This window comes from Leptidea sinapis, chromosome 17, assembly GCF_905404315.1.
Source record: "Leptidea sinapis chromosome 17, ilLepSina1.1, whole genome shotgun sequence".
Taxonomy (NCBI): domain Eukaryota; kingdom Metazoa; phylum Arthropoda; class Insecta; order Lepidoptera; family Pieridae; genus Leptidea; species Leptidea sinapis.
The window spans coordinates 4,937,561-4,953,274 of NC_066281.1; the positions used below are offsets into that span (position 1 = coordinate 4,937,561).

The following is a 15,714-nucleotide window of genomic DNA, read 5'->3' on the forward strand; positions in this document are numbered from 1 at the left end:
CATAATGTTTACACATTACTGCTTCACGGCAGAAATACGCGCCATTGTGGTACCCATAATTTAGCTGGCATTATGTGCAAAGGAGCCTCCCATTGGTGAAATCTATCACTAGTATATTAGAAATGACATCACAACTAATTCTAAGGGAATCAATTTTGAGAAAATAAATGCCTTTTTCTTTTTTTCCAGCACCATACTATAATATATGAACTTTAAATAATATGTGACACAGACAAATACACATCATATGATTTAATATTTTATTTTCAATTAAGATCTTGCCACACCAAAATTCATATTAAATTTAAAACACTTATATCCTCTCAGCACACAATCACTTCTCTTTCTTCTCGGAAGACAATGAGTTGTACAACTTAACAATTTCGTTGGACACTATACTTTGAACGACAGTGCCGTTGACATCTATGTAATTTGCAAATGACTTATTAATTGATGATTCCCGGACTTTCCCATTTGAGTCACGCATATTTACTATTAAATTATACTTGTCATCATGTCTGAAAAAAATAGGAAATGTTATTTAAAAACTTAATTTATAATTTTGTTTCTACAGCCAAGTGGTAAAAATGAAGACCTACAGATCTGTAATTTCAATTTGACTGGACTTCTTGTTGGAGGATCCCAATAATAATATCTAAGCCAACCTGTGATGATGATGTTTGAAACAACATGAAAATATCAAGAAACTCAATAATTAGTATTTAATGGCACTCCGACAGCTACCCAGGCTACGATGCTAAGATGTTGAATCTTCTGAGAATCTGTGCTGCAGCCAGGATTCGTTTACAGCACAAGCTGAGCATCGACCTTTTCTTTAGCCACACAACATATTGAGTTAAGTTAGGAATATATTATTAAGTATTTAGATTGTATTTTTATCTGTGTGGAATCGAATAAATATTTCTTATTCTTATATTCTTAAATAATCATGGTAATGATCCTGTTGTTAAAGAAAATAATAATGCTTCAAAAATATTCTAGTAAAAGACAAAATATATTAAACCAATCTCTATAATTTTGTAAATTAGTACGTTGATATCAATAAGTGTTGTGATCTTATTATTATCACTCATATCAGGGAATCATTAAGTATCAAAATACTTAATGATTCCCTGGTATACAAACCCCATTCAACATTGTAGAAAACATTTTTTAGTATTTTATTAGGAACTGTTGGATCAGCTAGTTTTATAATATTGTTGGATTTCTCTCATTTTTTCTTTCATATTGATCGAGGCACATTTGACCTGATCACTGCAGTGAAAATACATTCACCAACAACACACTACTGGTGTAGTGTGATGTGAGATTTTCAAGGAGATTTTTTCCAACTACACGCAAATTGAGGAAAAAACTTTTGCTGTTGTATTAAAGATGGTGGCAATCACTCACCATAGTTATTTTTTCCCCCTATTTCATAAAACCAAACCATAAATTAATTAAGAGAAGAAAGTATTTATAGGTTAAATAATTACTTACTTTTTAACATAGGAACTAACTTCCCATACTTTTGTGTTATTACCAACTTTCTCCTTCGCAACAACAAATATTCCCTTTTCCTTGAAAGTTGTGTACAGTGTGAGGATGCTCATCAAGATGAAATATGATGAAACACAAACTATCAATACTAGCCTAAAACAGTATAAAACAATAACTAAAAAAATATTTTAGGTAGATGTGTGTTACATTAATTACAACCTGATTCCTGCCGCCGAATTCCACCTTCGCACGACATGCCACAAGTTAGCATATCATCCTCACCATCTGGATGTGTGGCGGTCCTCCACAGTGCGGTTTTCAAGGAGTTTTCTTCCACGTACTACAATGCTGTGGAATGAGCTTCCTTGTGCGGTGTTTCCGGGACGATATGACATGGGTACCTTCAAAAAAAGCGCGTACACCTTCCTTAAAGGCCGGCAACGCTCTTGTGATTCCTCTGGTGTTGCAAGAGATTGTGGGCGGTGGTGATCACTTAACAACAGGTGACCCGTACGCTCGTTTGTCCTCCTATTCCATATGAATGTCAAAAACAAAATAAAATATTTTTCTTATTGAATCTACCGCTACTTCGTAAAGGGCTAACCCCTACTTCATTCAATTTTCTAAACTTAGTGTGGCCATAAATAGTTACAATAAAAAACAATGCAATGCTAGAATTAGGAACCTCTCCTTTTCTATTGACAATTAGTTTTAGAGTGCATGGTGTGCAAAACACTCATGATAATTCGGAGTCTCTAAAATTCAGAAAATTGCAGTAAAGAATTTTCCAATTTAGAAAGTGTGATTATCAATTATTTGAATTAATTAGCCTTTGGAAAGAATACAAACTTTCAATGAAAAATTATTTATTAATGTATTAACATTAATGAACACTACAGAAATAAATAACCATATATACAACAAGATGAAGTATAAAATATTGTGTTACCTGGATTGTGGGAATGGGTACAAGTAATCCCAGAGCAAAGCATATAGTGCAACACCGACTGCAAGAGCACATAGAAATAGTCGTCCATCAATTAGTGCAAAACTCTCTTTACATTTCAGATCTCCGGTAAATACCTATAAGCATATTATAAATTATAAGTTTCAAACATTTGTATTTTATTATTAGATTATGGAACCTTCATTACAAATTTTAAAGTGATGCAGACTTTAAAATTTGCACACAACCAGAGTAAAATACCTCAGGTCTGAGAAGATTAGCAACAATAATAATTGTATATTTTTAACCTCACTGCTAAAAGAGCCCAACTGAACTATTTAAGTTTAAGACACACACCACATGTAGACCTAGCGTGAACATATTATTGTATTTTCCCAGTAGTACAATGGATATTTAAGTTCAATATTTTTTTTTATTACCTCTCTAATGGCATCATCAATAGCATTCTTAGCCGCAGCTCCATCCCATTTATTGATCTTTACTGGCTGAAATTTTAAGTGAAATAGTTTTATAGCATTTGGAACTATAAGTATTCGGTGTAAAGGCAAAACACCATTACAAATTATAATTATAATTAATAAATTATTGAAACAAATAAATTTTTAATTTCTAACAAGACATCCTAATAATAAAATGACGTGTCACTAAAAGGTAGTTCTATTTCATCTATTGATAAAGTAAATTATAAAGATAAATTGAATTATTATAATAATTACCTCAGTAGATTCTCCCATACTAACTAATTAATATTTTAGTATTTTATTAGCTTTACTTAATCCGCTTCACTATTCAAGTTTACATAAAACAAATCAAACTTGCCGAATACCGTTCAGTTGCAGGCTAGCTTCTATTTGACAGACGTCACAATAATTCATAAACTGTATCACACGTCATAGCTATTATTTTTAATTTTATGATCTGGTAACTAGATGTTTTGAAAGGTAGCTCCGTGTGAGCCGCGATTTAAAGCGTCAGTTTAGGATGTTATCAACTTATCACTATAGAAATAACGTTGGTTACTTCATAACAAAGGGAAAGGACAAGATATATATAAAACTTTACTTAACTTACTACTACATTGTACTACATTGTAATGGGCAGGGTCCCCGTCAAGGTCGTCCAAAAACTGCTGTCACCAAACGTTGATGCTGTGCGTAAGCTGATTGAGGAAGATCGACATGTGACATACTGCGAAATTCATGCAACTTTAGACATTGGCATGAGTCAAATACAAATAATCTTGCATGAACAATTAGGGTTTAAAAAAGTTTTTTTTCCCGATGGATACCGCATTTGTTCTGTGAAGAGCAAAAAGTGGCTCGCGTTACTTGGCGCGTCAGAACTCTCGAAAGATTCCACACAGGATCCTCGAATGCTGTATACAACATCGTATATATATATACATATATATCAGGTGACGAATCCTGGATATATGCGTACGAACCCGAAACAAAAAACCAGTCACGAAATTGTTCGTTCACGGAGTGTTGCAAAAAAAATGGTGGCCACGTTTGTCTCCAAAACAAGCCATGTTGCGACTATTCCTCTTGAAAGAACGGTTAATGCAGAATGGTATGCTAGCATTTGTTGCCACAGGTCGTTTCTCAACTCCGTAAAGAGAACTGCAACCGCCGCATCATCTTCCATCACGACAAGGAGTTGTCACACCGCGCACAGAACAAAAGAGTTTTTAGAGGAAGAAAACATAGAATTATTAGACCATCCGCCGTACAGCCCCGAACTAAGCCCTAATGATTTCTATACTTTCCCTAAAATAAAGAATAAATTGCGTGGCTAGAGATTTTCATCACCTGAGGAAACGGCCATTTTGGAGACCCCAACTTCCGAATAGAATGGTTGCTTAAATGATTGATTCCATCGTATGGAAATATGTGTCAAATTTCGCGGAGAATACTTCGAAAAACAATAATTACATTTTTAAATAATGTTGTGTCACTTCCTTGATTCCCGAAATTTTCAGTGCCGCCCTCGTAGCGTGTCCTGCCAATGCCTAAGAACCTTCCGAAACCGGCAAGTGCCCCCGCGCCACGGTGTGCCATAGATCAGCGTGATTTTGGCACGCGCAGCAGTCTATCAAAACGTATTTTTTTACGTGTATTAATAGATTGCTTGCAATTATGATGATTGAGTGAATGGAAAAGAAAGCTATTGAAACAAGCTATAAGACCCTGCATAACAAACAATCTTATAAACCAAATAAGGGTCAGAACTTTGTCAGAGCGTAGTGTGCCATACGGCACTTCCGATTTTTGTGCATCTGAAAAATCTAGCGATGGAACTTCCCGATTTTAAAATCCAGGAGTTAGCTTCCACGCGGAAATTTACTTTTAACTAAAATTTTGAATAAAATTGCCCATGTTCGACTAAAGTAAATTTTATATTAAATATTCTTTCCAAAAGTATCTTTATAAAGATATTTGCTCCATAGTGACCTATTTTCAGAAAGTTTGTCGTAATCAAAATAAATATAACCTAAACAGTGACAACGACAATGTTGCCATACAATAGATGTAGTTTAGGTTTTACCCATGCTATAGGGCTTTTGTAGGTGCTAAAATGGCGCCGGTCTAGTGCACTCCGGGGCGCGGACTTACCGATCGTGGAAGGTACATCATGATTTTTTGTCAATTTTATTAAAATAGCATACAGCAGTCAATCCAAAGTTGTAGCGGTCTCAACTGGCGAAATCTACGCTGCGACCCGCATCCATCCAGATCCAAAACCGCGAACACTTTCAACTTGAAAACCACTTAGAATGCGTCCGTGACTGCGTTGAGGTGGACGAGTATTATAAGAGGTTCGTGGAAGCTGTTCAAATGTCAGGGTCTAAGTTCTTCAAGACCAGCCGTTCAAAAAGAACCGGATAAATCTCAGATTCTACCCTCAAATTGATGGATGTAAGACACTTATTGACTCTCCAGTCTCCAGATGATGCTTCCCAGTATAGGCAGCTTAATAGACAGATCTCCAAGTCATTGACTCGCGATATTCGCCACCACCTGTTACCAACAAGGCTGAAGTCCCAAGAAACAAATTAGCCCGCCAATTAGACACTATACCGAAGATACTCCAGACATAACGCCTGCACGAGATTAGTATAGTCCTAAAACTGCTATGCTGCTGCTAAATATAGTGCTATTCTAAGAAGAACTTTAGACCTATATCACTTCTGAGTTATCATGAACCAAATCTGTTCTCTAGCGTTATCATGTATCGTCTCGTGCGCAGGTTCGACGACTTCCAGCCTCCCGAACAAGCTAGATACCGAAAAACAACAATAGAACACATACACACGCTGTGGCAAGTTGTACTGAAGACGGAGGAGGATAACCAACCACTATCCTTGTCGTTCGTAGACTATGAGAAAGCCATTGATTCGATCGAGACCTAGGCGGTGCTTCAGCGTATCCAGAGGTGTCACATTGATTAGCGATATAATATCGAAGTGCTGAAGTGTTTCTATGGAAACGCTAACATGTCAGTCCGTCTCCAAGATCAGATCATAAAGCCTTTCCTACTGCAGCCTGGAGCAGACAAGGAGATGTTATATATCTGAAGCGGTTTACCGCTGCTTTGAAAGATGTCTTTAAGGTCCTGGACTGGAATGGACTAGGCATCAATATCAATGGTGAATACACCTTCGATTCACAGACGATATCGTAATCATGGCCTTGGAAAACTTAAGCTATATGCTCTACTCTGCTCATATGGCCTCAATACAGCTTCCCAAGGAGTAGGTCATTAAATGAACATAGAAAAGGCGAAGATCATGTCAAATGTCCATGTCGCACTAACTCCCGTAACAATTGGGAAATGTACTCTCGAAATTGTTAAGGAGTACATCTATTTCTTTTCTTCGTCATCGTTGTATTGAACAAAGACTCCAGTTAGGTGGGTCCAATTTTGCGAAATGGGTCACTCGTGACACGCGTCACAAACGATTGCGAAAATAAAGTGGCAATGGTTCGACGGACAGATGTGTGGAGTAAAGTCCTCGCATGGCGACTACGTATCGGAAGACGTAGTGTTGGTAGTACAAGATGGACCAACGATCTGGTTAGGATCACCAGAGTACATTGAATACAATAGAAACACTTTATTTGCAATATAACCACACACCTTCAATTTACAGCATAAATGCTAAAATAATAATTTAAAAGAAATAAATAACAAAAATTAATAAACTATAAAAATTTAATGAGCTGTGGATTGGAATTGTGATTAAAATTTAAACATTGGAAAATGCCTTTGTCGAGCGGTGGACGTCTTCTGGCTGATGATGAAAATATCGTATTTGCTGATTGAAGAAGTAGATTGCTTACTGTTGTACAATTTATTGTATGCACAACCAATGATATTATAGTATTAAAAGAGGTAGATATATCACTAGCGCGTCAAAATGAATCGCCTAAATTGAGTCAAATCAAAAAAAAAATCATAGAATTACATACCACAGTTAAGAAATCATGAATTATAACATTTTATTTGATTTCATTATTTATCTAACAAAATAAATATGTTGCCATGACGCCGATCGCTGCCAAGCCGATCATAGATTAACGTACAGAAATGACAAAATATTGATGTTGTCTGTTGCGGGATGACGGGGGTAAAATATTTTAGAAAATGATGTAAAAAAGTCATTGATGCAGTGAATGTAATAATTTTTAATAAACAAGTGCGTATAAAGGTAGCTGAACTATCAAACTACTAAAACAAGTTTTAGGGTAGGTAGCGGATGTAGACAGTGAGTGCTATTTGTTTACGTAGGAGTTTTTTCAGTATATCCCTTGCTAACTGCAGAAGAATATATGGATCATTTTCTTCTTCTCCCATTACCTTATTGTAATAAACCCTCAACAAAAAGACATTCATAAATAATATAAGATACAAAAAATAGTAATTGTAATCTTAAAACTTTTTGGGAGCCATTGTTACTAAAATTGTTAAAATGGGACCCTTACTGTAGATACCTTTCGGTTTTGTTTTGGTGTCTGTATGTTTTATTATTTTTTTATAAATAAATAATTATTATCATCAATGTGGCTTTATATTATAATCAATATTATTATTATTTTTTATAAAATCAATGACACATTATCTACCTAATTTTAATGCAGTTTTACTACTTTATAGCTTTTACTACATGAACCCATGAATGAATCGTAGGTAATTTAGGCATAAATCACGGTGTACGGTAAAATCATATATGATGAATTAACTGTATTTTCAAATTAGAGTTATCGCTTGCGATAATTGCATTTACTGTCCTTCTTTAACGTGTAATTGTAATGTAGTGTACTATTGCAATGTTAAATTATTCATGTGTGCGTTAGTGTATCATTTTCAAACACCGAATGTTGTCTACGTAACCTATACTTTTAAATATCATTGTGCACAACTACAAGCAACCAAAGATATATTATGAGATTTTAATATAAACAATAGATATCTTTTTTATAGAGGTGATATAAGAACAATCAGTTACGCAACCCACTGTAAACATTAATTAAAATCATTTAAAAAATAATTATTATTTAATGCAAACCGATTGGTCTTTTGTGGTTGAGGATTGGGTTGAGGATATTGATTTGCAAAATGTCATTACAAAGTTCTATAAAATTATCGACGTTACTATAGAAACATATGTGCCAAAAACTCGCTCTAGTAGTAATAGTTATCCAATATGGTATTCTAAAACACGTATAAATTTAATTAAAGAGAAAAATAAGATACATGCCAATTGGATAAAGGACCGACATCCTAACGATTACGCAGACTTTTCTGAGCTGAGGAAAAGGCAAAAAAGTTTACAAGATAAATGTTATAAAACATATCAACTTTGCACAAAATACGATTAAAACTAACTCTAAGTTGTTTTGGAGCTATGTAAAGTCTAAACGAAAAAATGTTTCTTCCTATCCGCAACAAATGAGCCTTGGTAATTCTCAAATCATTAAACTGGTTGATATATTTGCTGCATTTAATCATTTCTCTACCAAAAATTTTAATCAACCATTACCAAGCTATATCTTTGATAATAGTATTGATAAGTGTCCGCAATCAAGTATTATTCAATCAATAGTTGTTACACAGAAAGAAATAAGAAAATTCATTCTTCATCTCGATAAAAACAAGGGCGCTGGTACTGATAACATACATCCAATTTATTTTACTCACACGGTCAACAGCCTTACATACCCTATTACATTGCTGTTTAATAGATGCCTACATGAGGGATATTTTCCGAACATCTAGAAAACTTATTAACTTATTAAACATATTGTGCCAGTTCACAAAAAAGGGTCAGTCCGTCAGGTACCTATAGAGAATTATCGTCCCATATCGATACTTAATGTTCTCAGTAAGTTAATGGAAAGAGTTGTTCATATACATATTTATCCTGCGCTGAGTACATTAATTCCTGAAGAACAACATGGTTTCATGAAGGGGCGTTCTACAACTACTAATTTAGGCTGTTTTATGGACTATGTTCTGTCAAGTATGGATGGTGGCTCTCAGATTGATGTGATCTGCACAGACTTTGAGAAGGCATTCGATCGAGTGGATCATGTTAGTAACCTTTTGAGATGGATGGAATCGTACCTACAAAATCGTTCTCAAGCTGTAGTAGTAGAAGGCTACTGCTCAAACTTTGAAATCATACCAATGGGTGTCTCTCAAGGCTCAATTCTGGGTCCCCTTTTATATGCTTGCTATCTTTATGATAAAAGTAAGTGTTTTCACTATGCAAAGTTCCTCATGTATGCCGATGATACTAAAATCTTTATGACAATCGAATATAATTTGGACTGTTCTAAACTGCAAGCCGATTTAAATAGACTTACTTGCTATTATAATTGTAACCGCATAGGTGTCAACCATGAAAAATGCATATATGTCTCTTTCACGAGAAAATAGTTTCCCACAGAATTTAGTTACCAAATTAATCATCACCAAATTGATAAAAAACAAGTAGTCAAAGATTAAGGAGTACTTCTAGATGCAAAGCTAATATTTGGAGAACAAATAGATACTATTGTATTTAAGTCATATAAAAGTTTAGGCTTCATCTTAAGTAGCCCCTGACTTGGACTGCATCAAGGTTTTGTACAACTCATAATTTAGAAGCATTCTTGAACATTGTAGTGTTATATGGAACCCGCAATATTCGGTCTATATTAAGAAATTACAAAGCATTCAGAGAAAATATGTTAAGCACCTTAACTTTAGGACTCACAGTTATAATAAAGGTTATGAAGAATCTTGTAAGCACCATCAACTCATTAGTCTTGAAAACAGGCGTATCCTTCTTGAATTATCTCTATTACATGGGCTTTGTCACGGTTATGTAGACTGTAAGGAACTTACCACTAAAACCTTAAATTTTTGTACTCCAAAAAGACGCTCTAGGCACACATGCTGATTTCCTATTCCTCTGGTGTTCTCAAATTACGCTCAACATTCTATAATAAGTCGGTTAGATAAAACCTATAATAATAAGTTTAGTTCGCTTGATATTTTCCACCTCAATAAACTCAAATTCAAAAATGAGATATTAAGAATATTAGTTAAAACATCATTTTATGGTTTTATTAAGATAGTTCATTTCATGTTAGTTACGTATTTTTTCATAGTTTAAATCCAGTGTTTTTATCACATTAAAACAAATACATCCTCACACACACATGCGGACATGTATATAAAATTGTATACTGACTAGCACCTATCCGAATACGTTCATGGTGTTTTACTGTGTTGATTGCTTAAAATTCAGGCCTTTAAAATGTTAATCCCCTTTTGGCTGTCAGATCATATTTACATGTATTAATTAAATATTTTTAAGAGCTGTAAATATAATAATAAAAGACGAAAAAGCTTACAGAATTTTGTCCGTTCATAAATGTGGTAATCGGTAGATAACATTTTGTACATATTGGGAAAAGAAGAGAGTATCGTTGGCAACCCTAATATCTAGACTAGATTTTTTTTTATTAATTTATTATTGAATATTAAAAATGTACTACTATTGAAAGTTTACACTTAAAATATAATTGGCATAAAATTTATAAAATGAACTGTAAATTTTAAAACTTTACAATTGAATTAAAGCAGTATTTCATTTTTAATTAATTAAAATATCTCGGTGATCATCTTAAAAACATCAAATAAGGAGGTTTAGGAGGAGTTATGGTATGTTATTCTAAAGCATAAAAATTTTGTGTGCCGGTTTAAACATACCGATCATTTTTTGTTGTTGATTAATAGCAATATGCCATTCGTATAGATTCATTTTGATTAGCATCGTTTTACTAACAAAGTGGCATGACCATGCCATGGTTGAAAACAAACGAAAGAGGTCACTACAATCGTTTTGCTTGGCATGTTTGTTACTGTCAGTAATAAATTTTATTTAATAAATGCTTACAGTGTTATTGCCAACAATGGCTAAAAAACGGAAACCAGCTACAACTGTCGGCTCGAGACGCTCAGCCAGGCGCGGGAAGGCGGCAGCGTACAAAGTTTCACACGAAGGCGAGTCATCGGCTTCTACGGAACCGCTGCCAACTGTAGCTTCTTCAGAAGAGCCTCCTCCTGAAACCTCTAATACTGAAATACCACCATCTCCTGATGTATTGACAACTACAGAATTAACAGACAAATCAAACAAAGTAACATGTAATATGTCACCTACAGTAGTTTTACATAAAAAATTTGGCAAATATCGTTGCTTGTTCAACAATGATGAGTCCAACAATAAAAAATATGATTTATGTAGTGATAGTGAAACAAGCAGCAGTGTTGAAGCTAGAGCAATCGATCCTAGTGTGGGTTCTGAATCAGACTCAAATGCCTTGGACACACAGTCAGACACAAACAGTGGGGCTTGTCCTAGCCCCATGCCTGTGCCAGACCAGATACTCAGCAGCAATATCAATTCTAGAGATCCTTCACCAATAATATCCATAGAAAACTTAGACATACCACTTCCTTCTGAAGATCAAGAAACCGATAAATATAAAAATGTAGATAACACTAATGTCATTCCTGAACAAGGCTCTTCTCTCAATATCACTGGATCTTTAGGAGAATCAAAACTGAATCAATTGAATGAATTAAGCCAGTATTGTTACAGTGATGATGATGAAGTGATAACTGTTGTTCAGATTGTGGAAGATGAAAATGAGGAGGCATATTACAATATTAATATAGATAGTCCGAAAGACCAAGAATTAGGAAATGAATCAAATGAAAAAAGTTACAAAGAACAACATGAACACACACAGTTTCAAAGAGATTTTGAAAAGCTTAGGCTTTCACAGTCACAAATTGTGGACCTTACATCAGCTTTGGAGTGTTCCGACAGTAAAGACAGCCAAGCTCCACAATGCACTACACCTGACATGCAATACACTAAGGATATTGATATGTTGACACGTCCAGATCCAAGCCTCACACCAAGTTCAACAATTTCTGATGACAGCAACTCATCAAGGATAACAGATCAGCATTATAACAATTCAAACGATTCATCAGAATCCTCACCTTCAGGTGTACGCAGGTCCAGTAGGATAAAAACAATTAGTACTTTGAAGCAAAAGACCAAAGGTTTTGGATTGGTCAAAACACCTTTGAAAAAAGCTCTTATAACTCAAACTAAGCTTAAATTGGAAGAAATGGGATCTGAGAGTCAAGATAAGTGTTCTGATGTGTTTATGAATCAAGTGAATACAACTCATAGTAATGAAATGTTTCCTATACCATCAGAAATGCCAGTGAAAGTTAAATCTCGTTGGCGTCGGTCTAGTGAGTTAGAAATGGGTGCACATTCTCCTGCAATATCACCTTTGGCCAGTCCGAACTTGGTACAGAGACAGCCGACTATAGAGGAGAACCAAAAATCCAATGAGGATGAGAAGAACAACTGTGTGACTCTCACAAAAGAGGCATATGATAAAATAATTGAAGAAAGGATGAATCAATTTCAGCATTTGGAAGAAAATGAGTACCTGTGTGAAAGAATGATTAGTAGAGATACAAAGAAAATGATTTGTGACTGCTTTTTAACCAAAGATGAAGTGGAGCGTGGAGAGCTTGCCTGTGGAGAGGACTGCTTGAATAGACTACTCATGATTGAATGGTAATTTTCTCTATCTTATGATATATATTATATATTTAGGGTTATACAGGAAAAGTCAAAATCTAAGTTCCTTTTATTTTGCAAGTAACATTCACAGGTGTAACATATCTATATGTTATATGTTTCATCTACACATAAATGCTAACTTTCCAATAAAAATAATAATTCTAATTAATATTCTGTAGTCAAAGAACTATTATTAAGTCTGAAGAAAAGATATGATTGATATCTAAGTCATATAATAATTATATTTTATTTCCTATGAAACTATTTAAAAATGTCATAAGTACTCCATATGTACAAGATTAATGTTGAGATTTAAACTAAATATTTTATTAAATAATCCTATTTTGCATTAAATGTTATATTTTTACCACAGTAATACCAGGTGCCCTGTAGGTGAAAGATGTACAAATAGAAGATTTGAAAAGCGGGAAAATGCACCTTTGGAAGTGTTTTATGCTGATAAGAAGGGCTGTGGTGTTGAGGCCAGTAGAGACATTCCAGTGTAAGTTTAATTTTCTAAAGATATAGCAAATTGATTAAATTTTTTGCTTGCAAACTTTTATTTAAATAAAAATACTAATTACAAATTCTGCTCTTCCCAGTAATAAATATACTTTTGTAATAATAGTTGGTGAATTCTTTTTGATTACACATATGTATTTATGGTATTATATTGTGGATAAATATAAAAATAAATGGATTTTATATGTAGCTTCTTATTCTAAGTTATTAATATTGTTAAGCTTAGATGCCTTCTATGCGAAAATATAAGTAATTTTATTAGTCTTTCTATGTACACAGGAGACAATAAGGTCTATGTGGTATTTTTTATTGTACAAAAATATATTTGTTTTATTCTAATCTGAGTGACACTCATTGATTATTAACATTGAAATAATACTTTTTACTCCACAGAGGTGAATTTCTGATGGAGTATGTTGGTGAAGTTTTGGACTATGAACTTTTCTATAAGAGAGCTCAGGCATACTCCGATGAAAATAACCTACATCACTATTTCATGTCGCTAAAAGGTGACACAGTGATTGATGCTACTATGAAGGGCAATATATCACGATTTATCAACCACTCATGTGAGCCGAATGCGGAAACTCAAAAGTGGACTGTGAACGGAGAGCTAAGGATTGGTTTCTTTAGCAAAAGAGATATAATGAAAGGAGAGGAAATTACTTTTGATTATCAGTTCCAGAGGTTTGGGTGAGTGTTGTCAAATTATGTAATTAGATGAACATTAGAATAAGGTCCAATTAAATACAATTCCTTTTTATTTTGGAAAATGATTTGGTTATATGTAATTAGTCAGTACCAAAGTCATAATAAATAATGGTAACATAATTAGGTGTCATTAAGTGACTTTGGCACTAACACAAGTTGATGATAAATTTTTGCAACATTTTATGGGAAGGTTTCCATCTAATGTTGGCAACATGGGGTACCACAGTTGTGGCTGTTCTGCCATCAAGCAGAAATGTCCAAATGGCTCAGGGTGCTGAAGCTACTGTAATTACTGGGCTAAAGAGACTTAGGCTGCATCACTTAACATAAGGCGAATGTCTTGCCCATCTTATCACAAAGTCTGGTAAAGCATACATGATGATTCCGTTCACAATAATCGTCACCTTTTTGCTCTTAATAGTGATTTTTATTATTATAACACTAGAAATAAGGGATTGCTTGTAACTAATTCTAGTCAGCTTCATAAGATACATAATAGCTTTAAGGGTAAATGTATACACTTCTATAATAAAGTTCCAGCCACTGTTCAGGCATTATCTATAAATAAATTTAAATGTTTTATAAAAAAATCGCTCTGTCGTAAATCCTATTACTCTATAAATAAATGAATATCTAAATGATCGGACAGCCTGGGACTAGATTGTGATTATTTTATAGCAATAGAAATGACTGTACAATATTGTATATTATTATTGAAAAGAGCGCAAAAAAGGATGCCGGGAGAGTTTCTTGCGCCGCTTCTTCTCTCTCTGAGCGCCATTTGTTTCCAAAGCGGTAGTAGTATCTAGTAGTTATTAGAAATGACATCAAAAAGAATTCTAAAGGAATCAATTTTGAGAAAATAAATGCTTTTTATGATGTCATATATTTTTTCACATCATATGTGTATTTTGTACGTACCAAATTGTTGTTGCATGTTATGTGATAATTATTAACAGAACATGATGAGTCCAGTGGTTTAGGGCTGTAATTAAGAAAATTTATATATTATATCGCCATCAATTATTTTTGTTTGTTTGTTTGTTTCTGTATTAGGTTGTATAAATATATATTGTACTAAATAAATTCTAGTTTGTCACTTGTGGCTTAATATTTTGTATTTTAATATATTTAATAAGTTTGACATGGGTGCCTTCACAAAAGGTGTGTTTGTTTAGGCCAGCAACACTCCAGTGATTCCCCTGGTGTTGCAAGAGAATGTGATTGGTGGTGACCCATGCACTCAGTGTCGTCCTCTTCCATCAAAAAAGTGTGTCAATTAAAACCATACATCTTAGTATAATAATTTTAATTCTATAATTATATTTACTTTTACTATATGTTTAGTAATATACTACTCAAAAGTAAGTGATTAAATATTACCTTGCAGCCACGAATAAGTATTTGTAATGTTAATTGTGTAAGAATTGAAAAGTATGATGCTGGAAACTAGAATCCTAGTGTACTTGAAGAGTGAAAGCAATACCTAAGGTGCGGACTGACTTGGATTGTAAACGCCACAACCAATAGTACAATATTTGTGTTGATCATGAGGCTAAGCTGCTAATGGGCATTTATTTTACTGGATTTCTTTTGTTTATTCAAAATATACATATTAAATTGAATAATTGTTCGGTTTAAGTTTTAGAAAAATACTAATTCTATTTAATTCTTTAATAAAAGAATGTTGTTATCGCTGAAAATTCAGAGAATTTAAACTCCAAAGTTTACTTTTGGGAAGCAACTTCCAATTTTTTTATTGGATATTTCAAATTATATATAAAACATTCTATTCAGTTCAAATTTTTCTTTAAGTCCTCTTTTTGTAATGTATTTTTTGCATAGG

At 33.8% G+C, this 15,714-nt stretch overlaps 1 protein-coding gene across 1 annotated transcript; it reads right to left on the bottom strand.

The window, feature by feature from the left end:
- Positions 1 to 246: 246 nt before the first annotated feature.
- LOC126969276 (signal peptidase complex subunit 2) lies at positions 247 to 3,345 on the bottom strand. Its single transcript, XM_050814660.1, has 5 exons — positions 3,184 to 3,345; positions 2,887 to 2,952; positions 2,450 to 2,583; positions 1,501 to 1,653; positions 247 to 518 (listed from the first exon to the last, which is right to left on the bottom strand). The coding sequence occupies exons 1-5, from the start codon at positions 3,199 to 3,201 to the stop codon at positions 335 to 337; spliced, it is 555 nt and encodes a 184-aa protein (XP_050670617.1). The 5' UTR covers positions 3,202 to 3,345; the 3' UTR covers positions 247 to 334.
- Between the last annotated feature and the right edge of the window lie 12,369 nt (positions 3,346 to 15,714).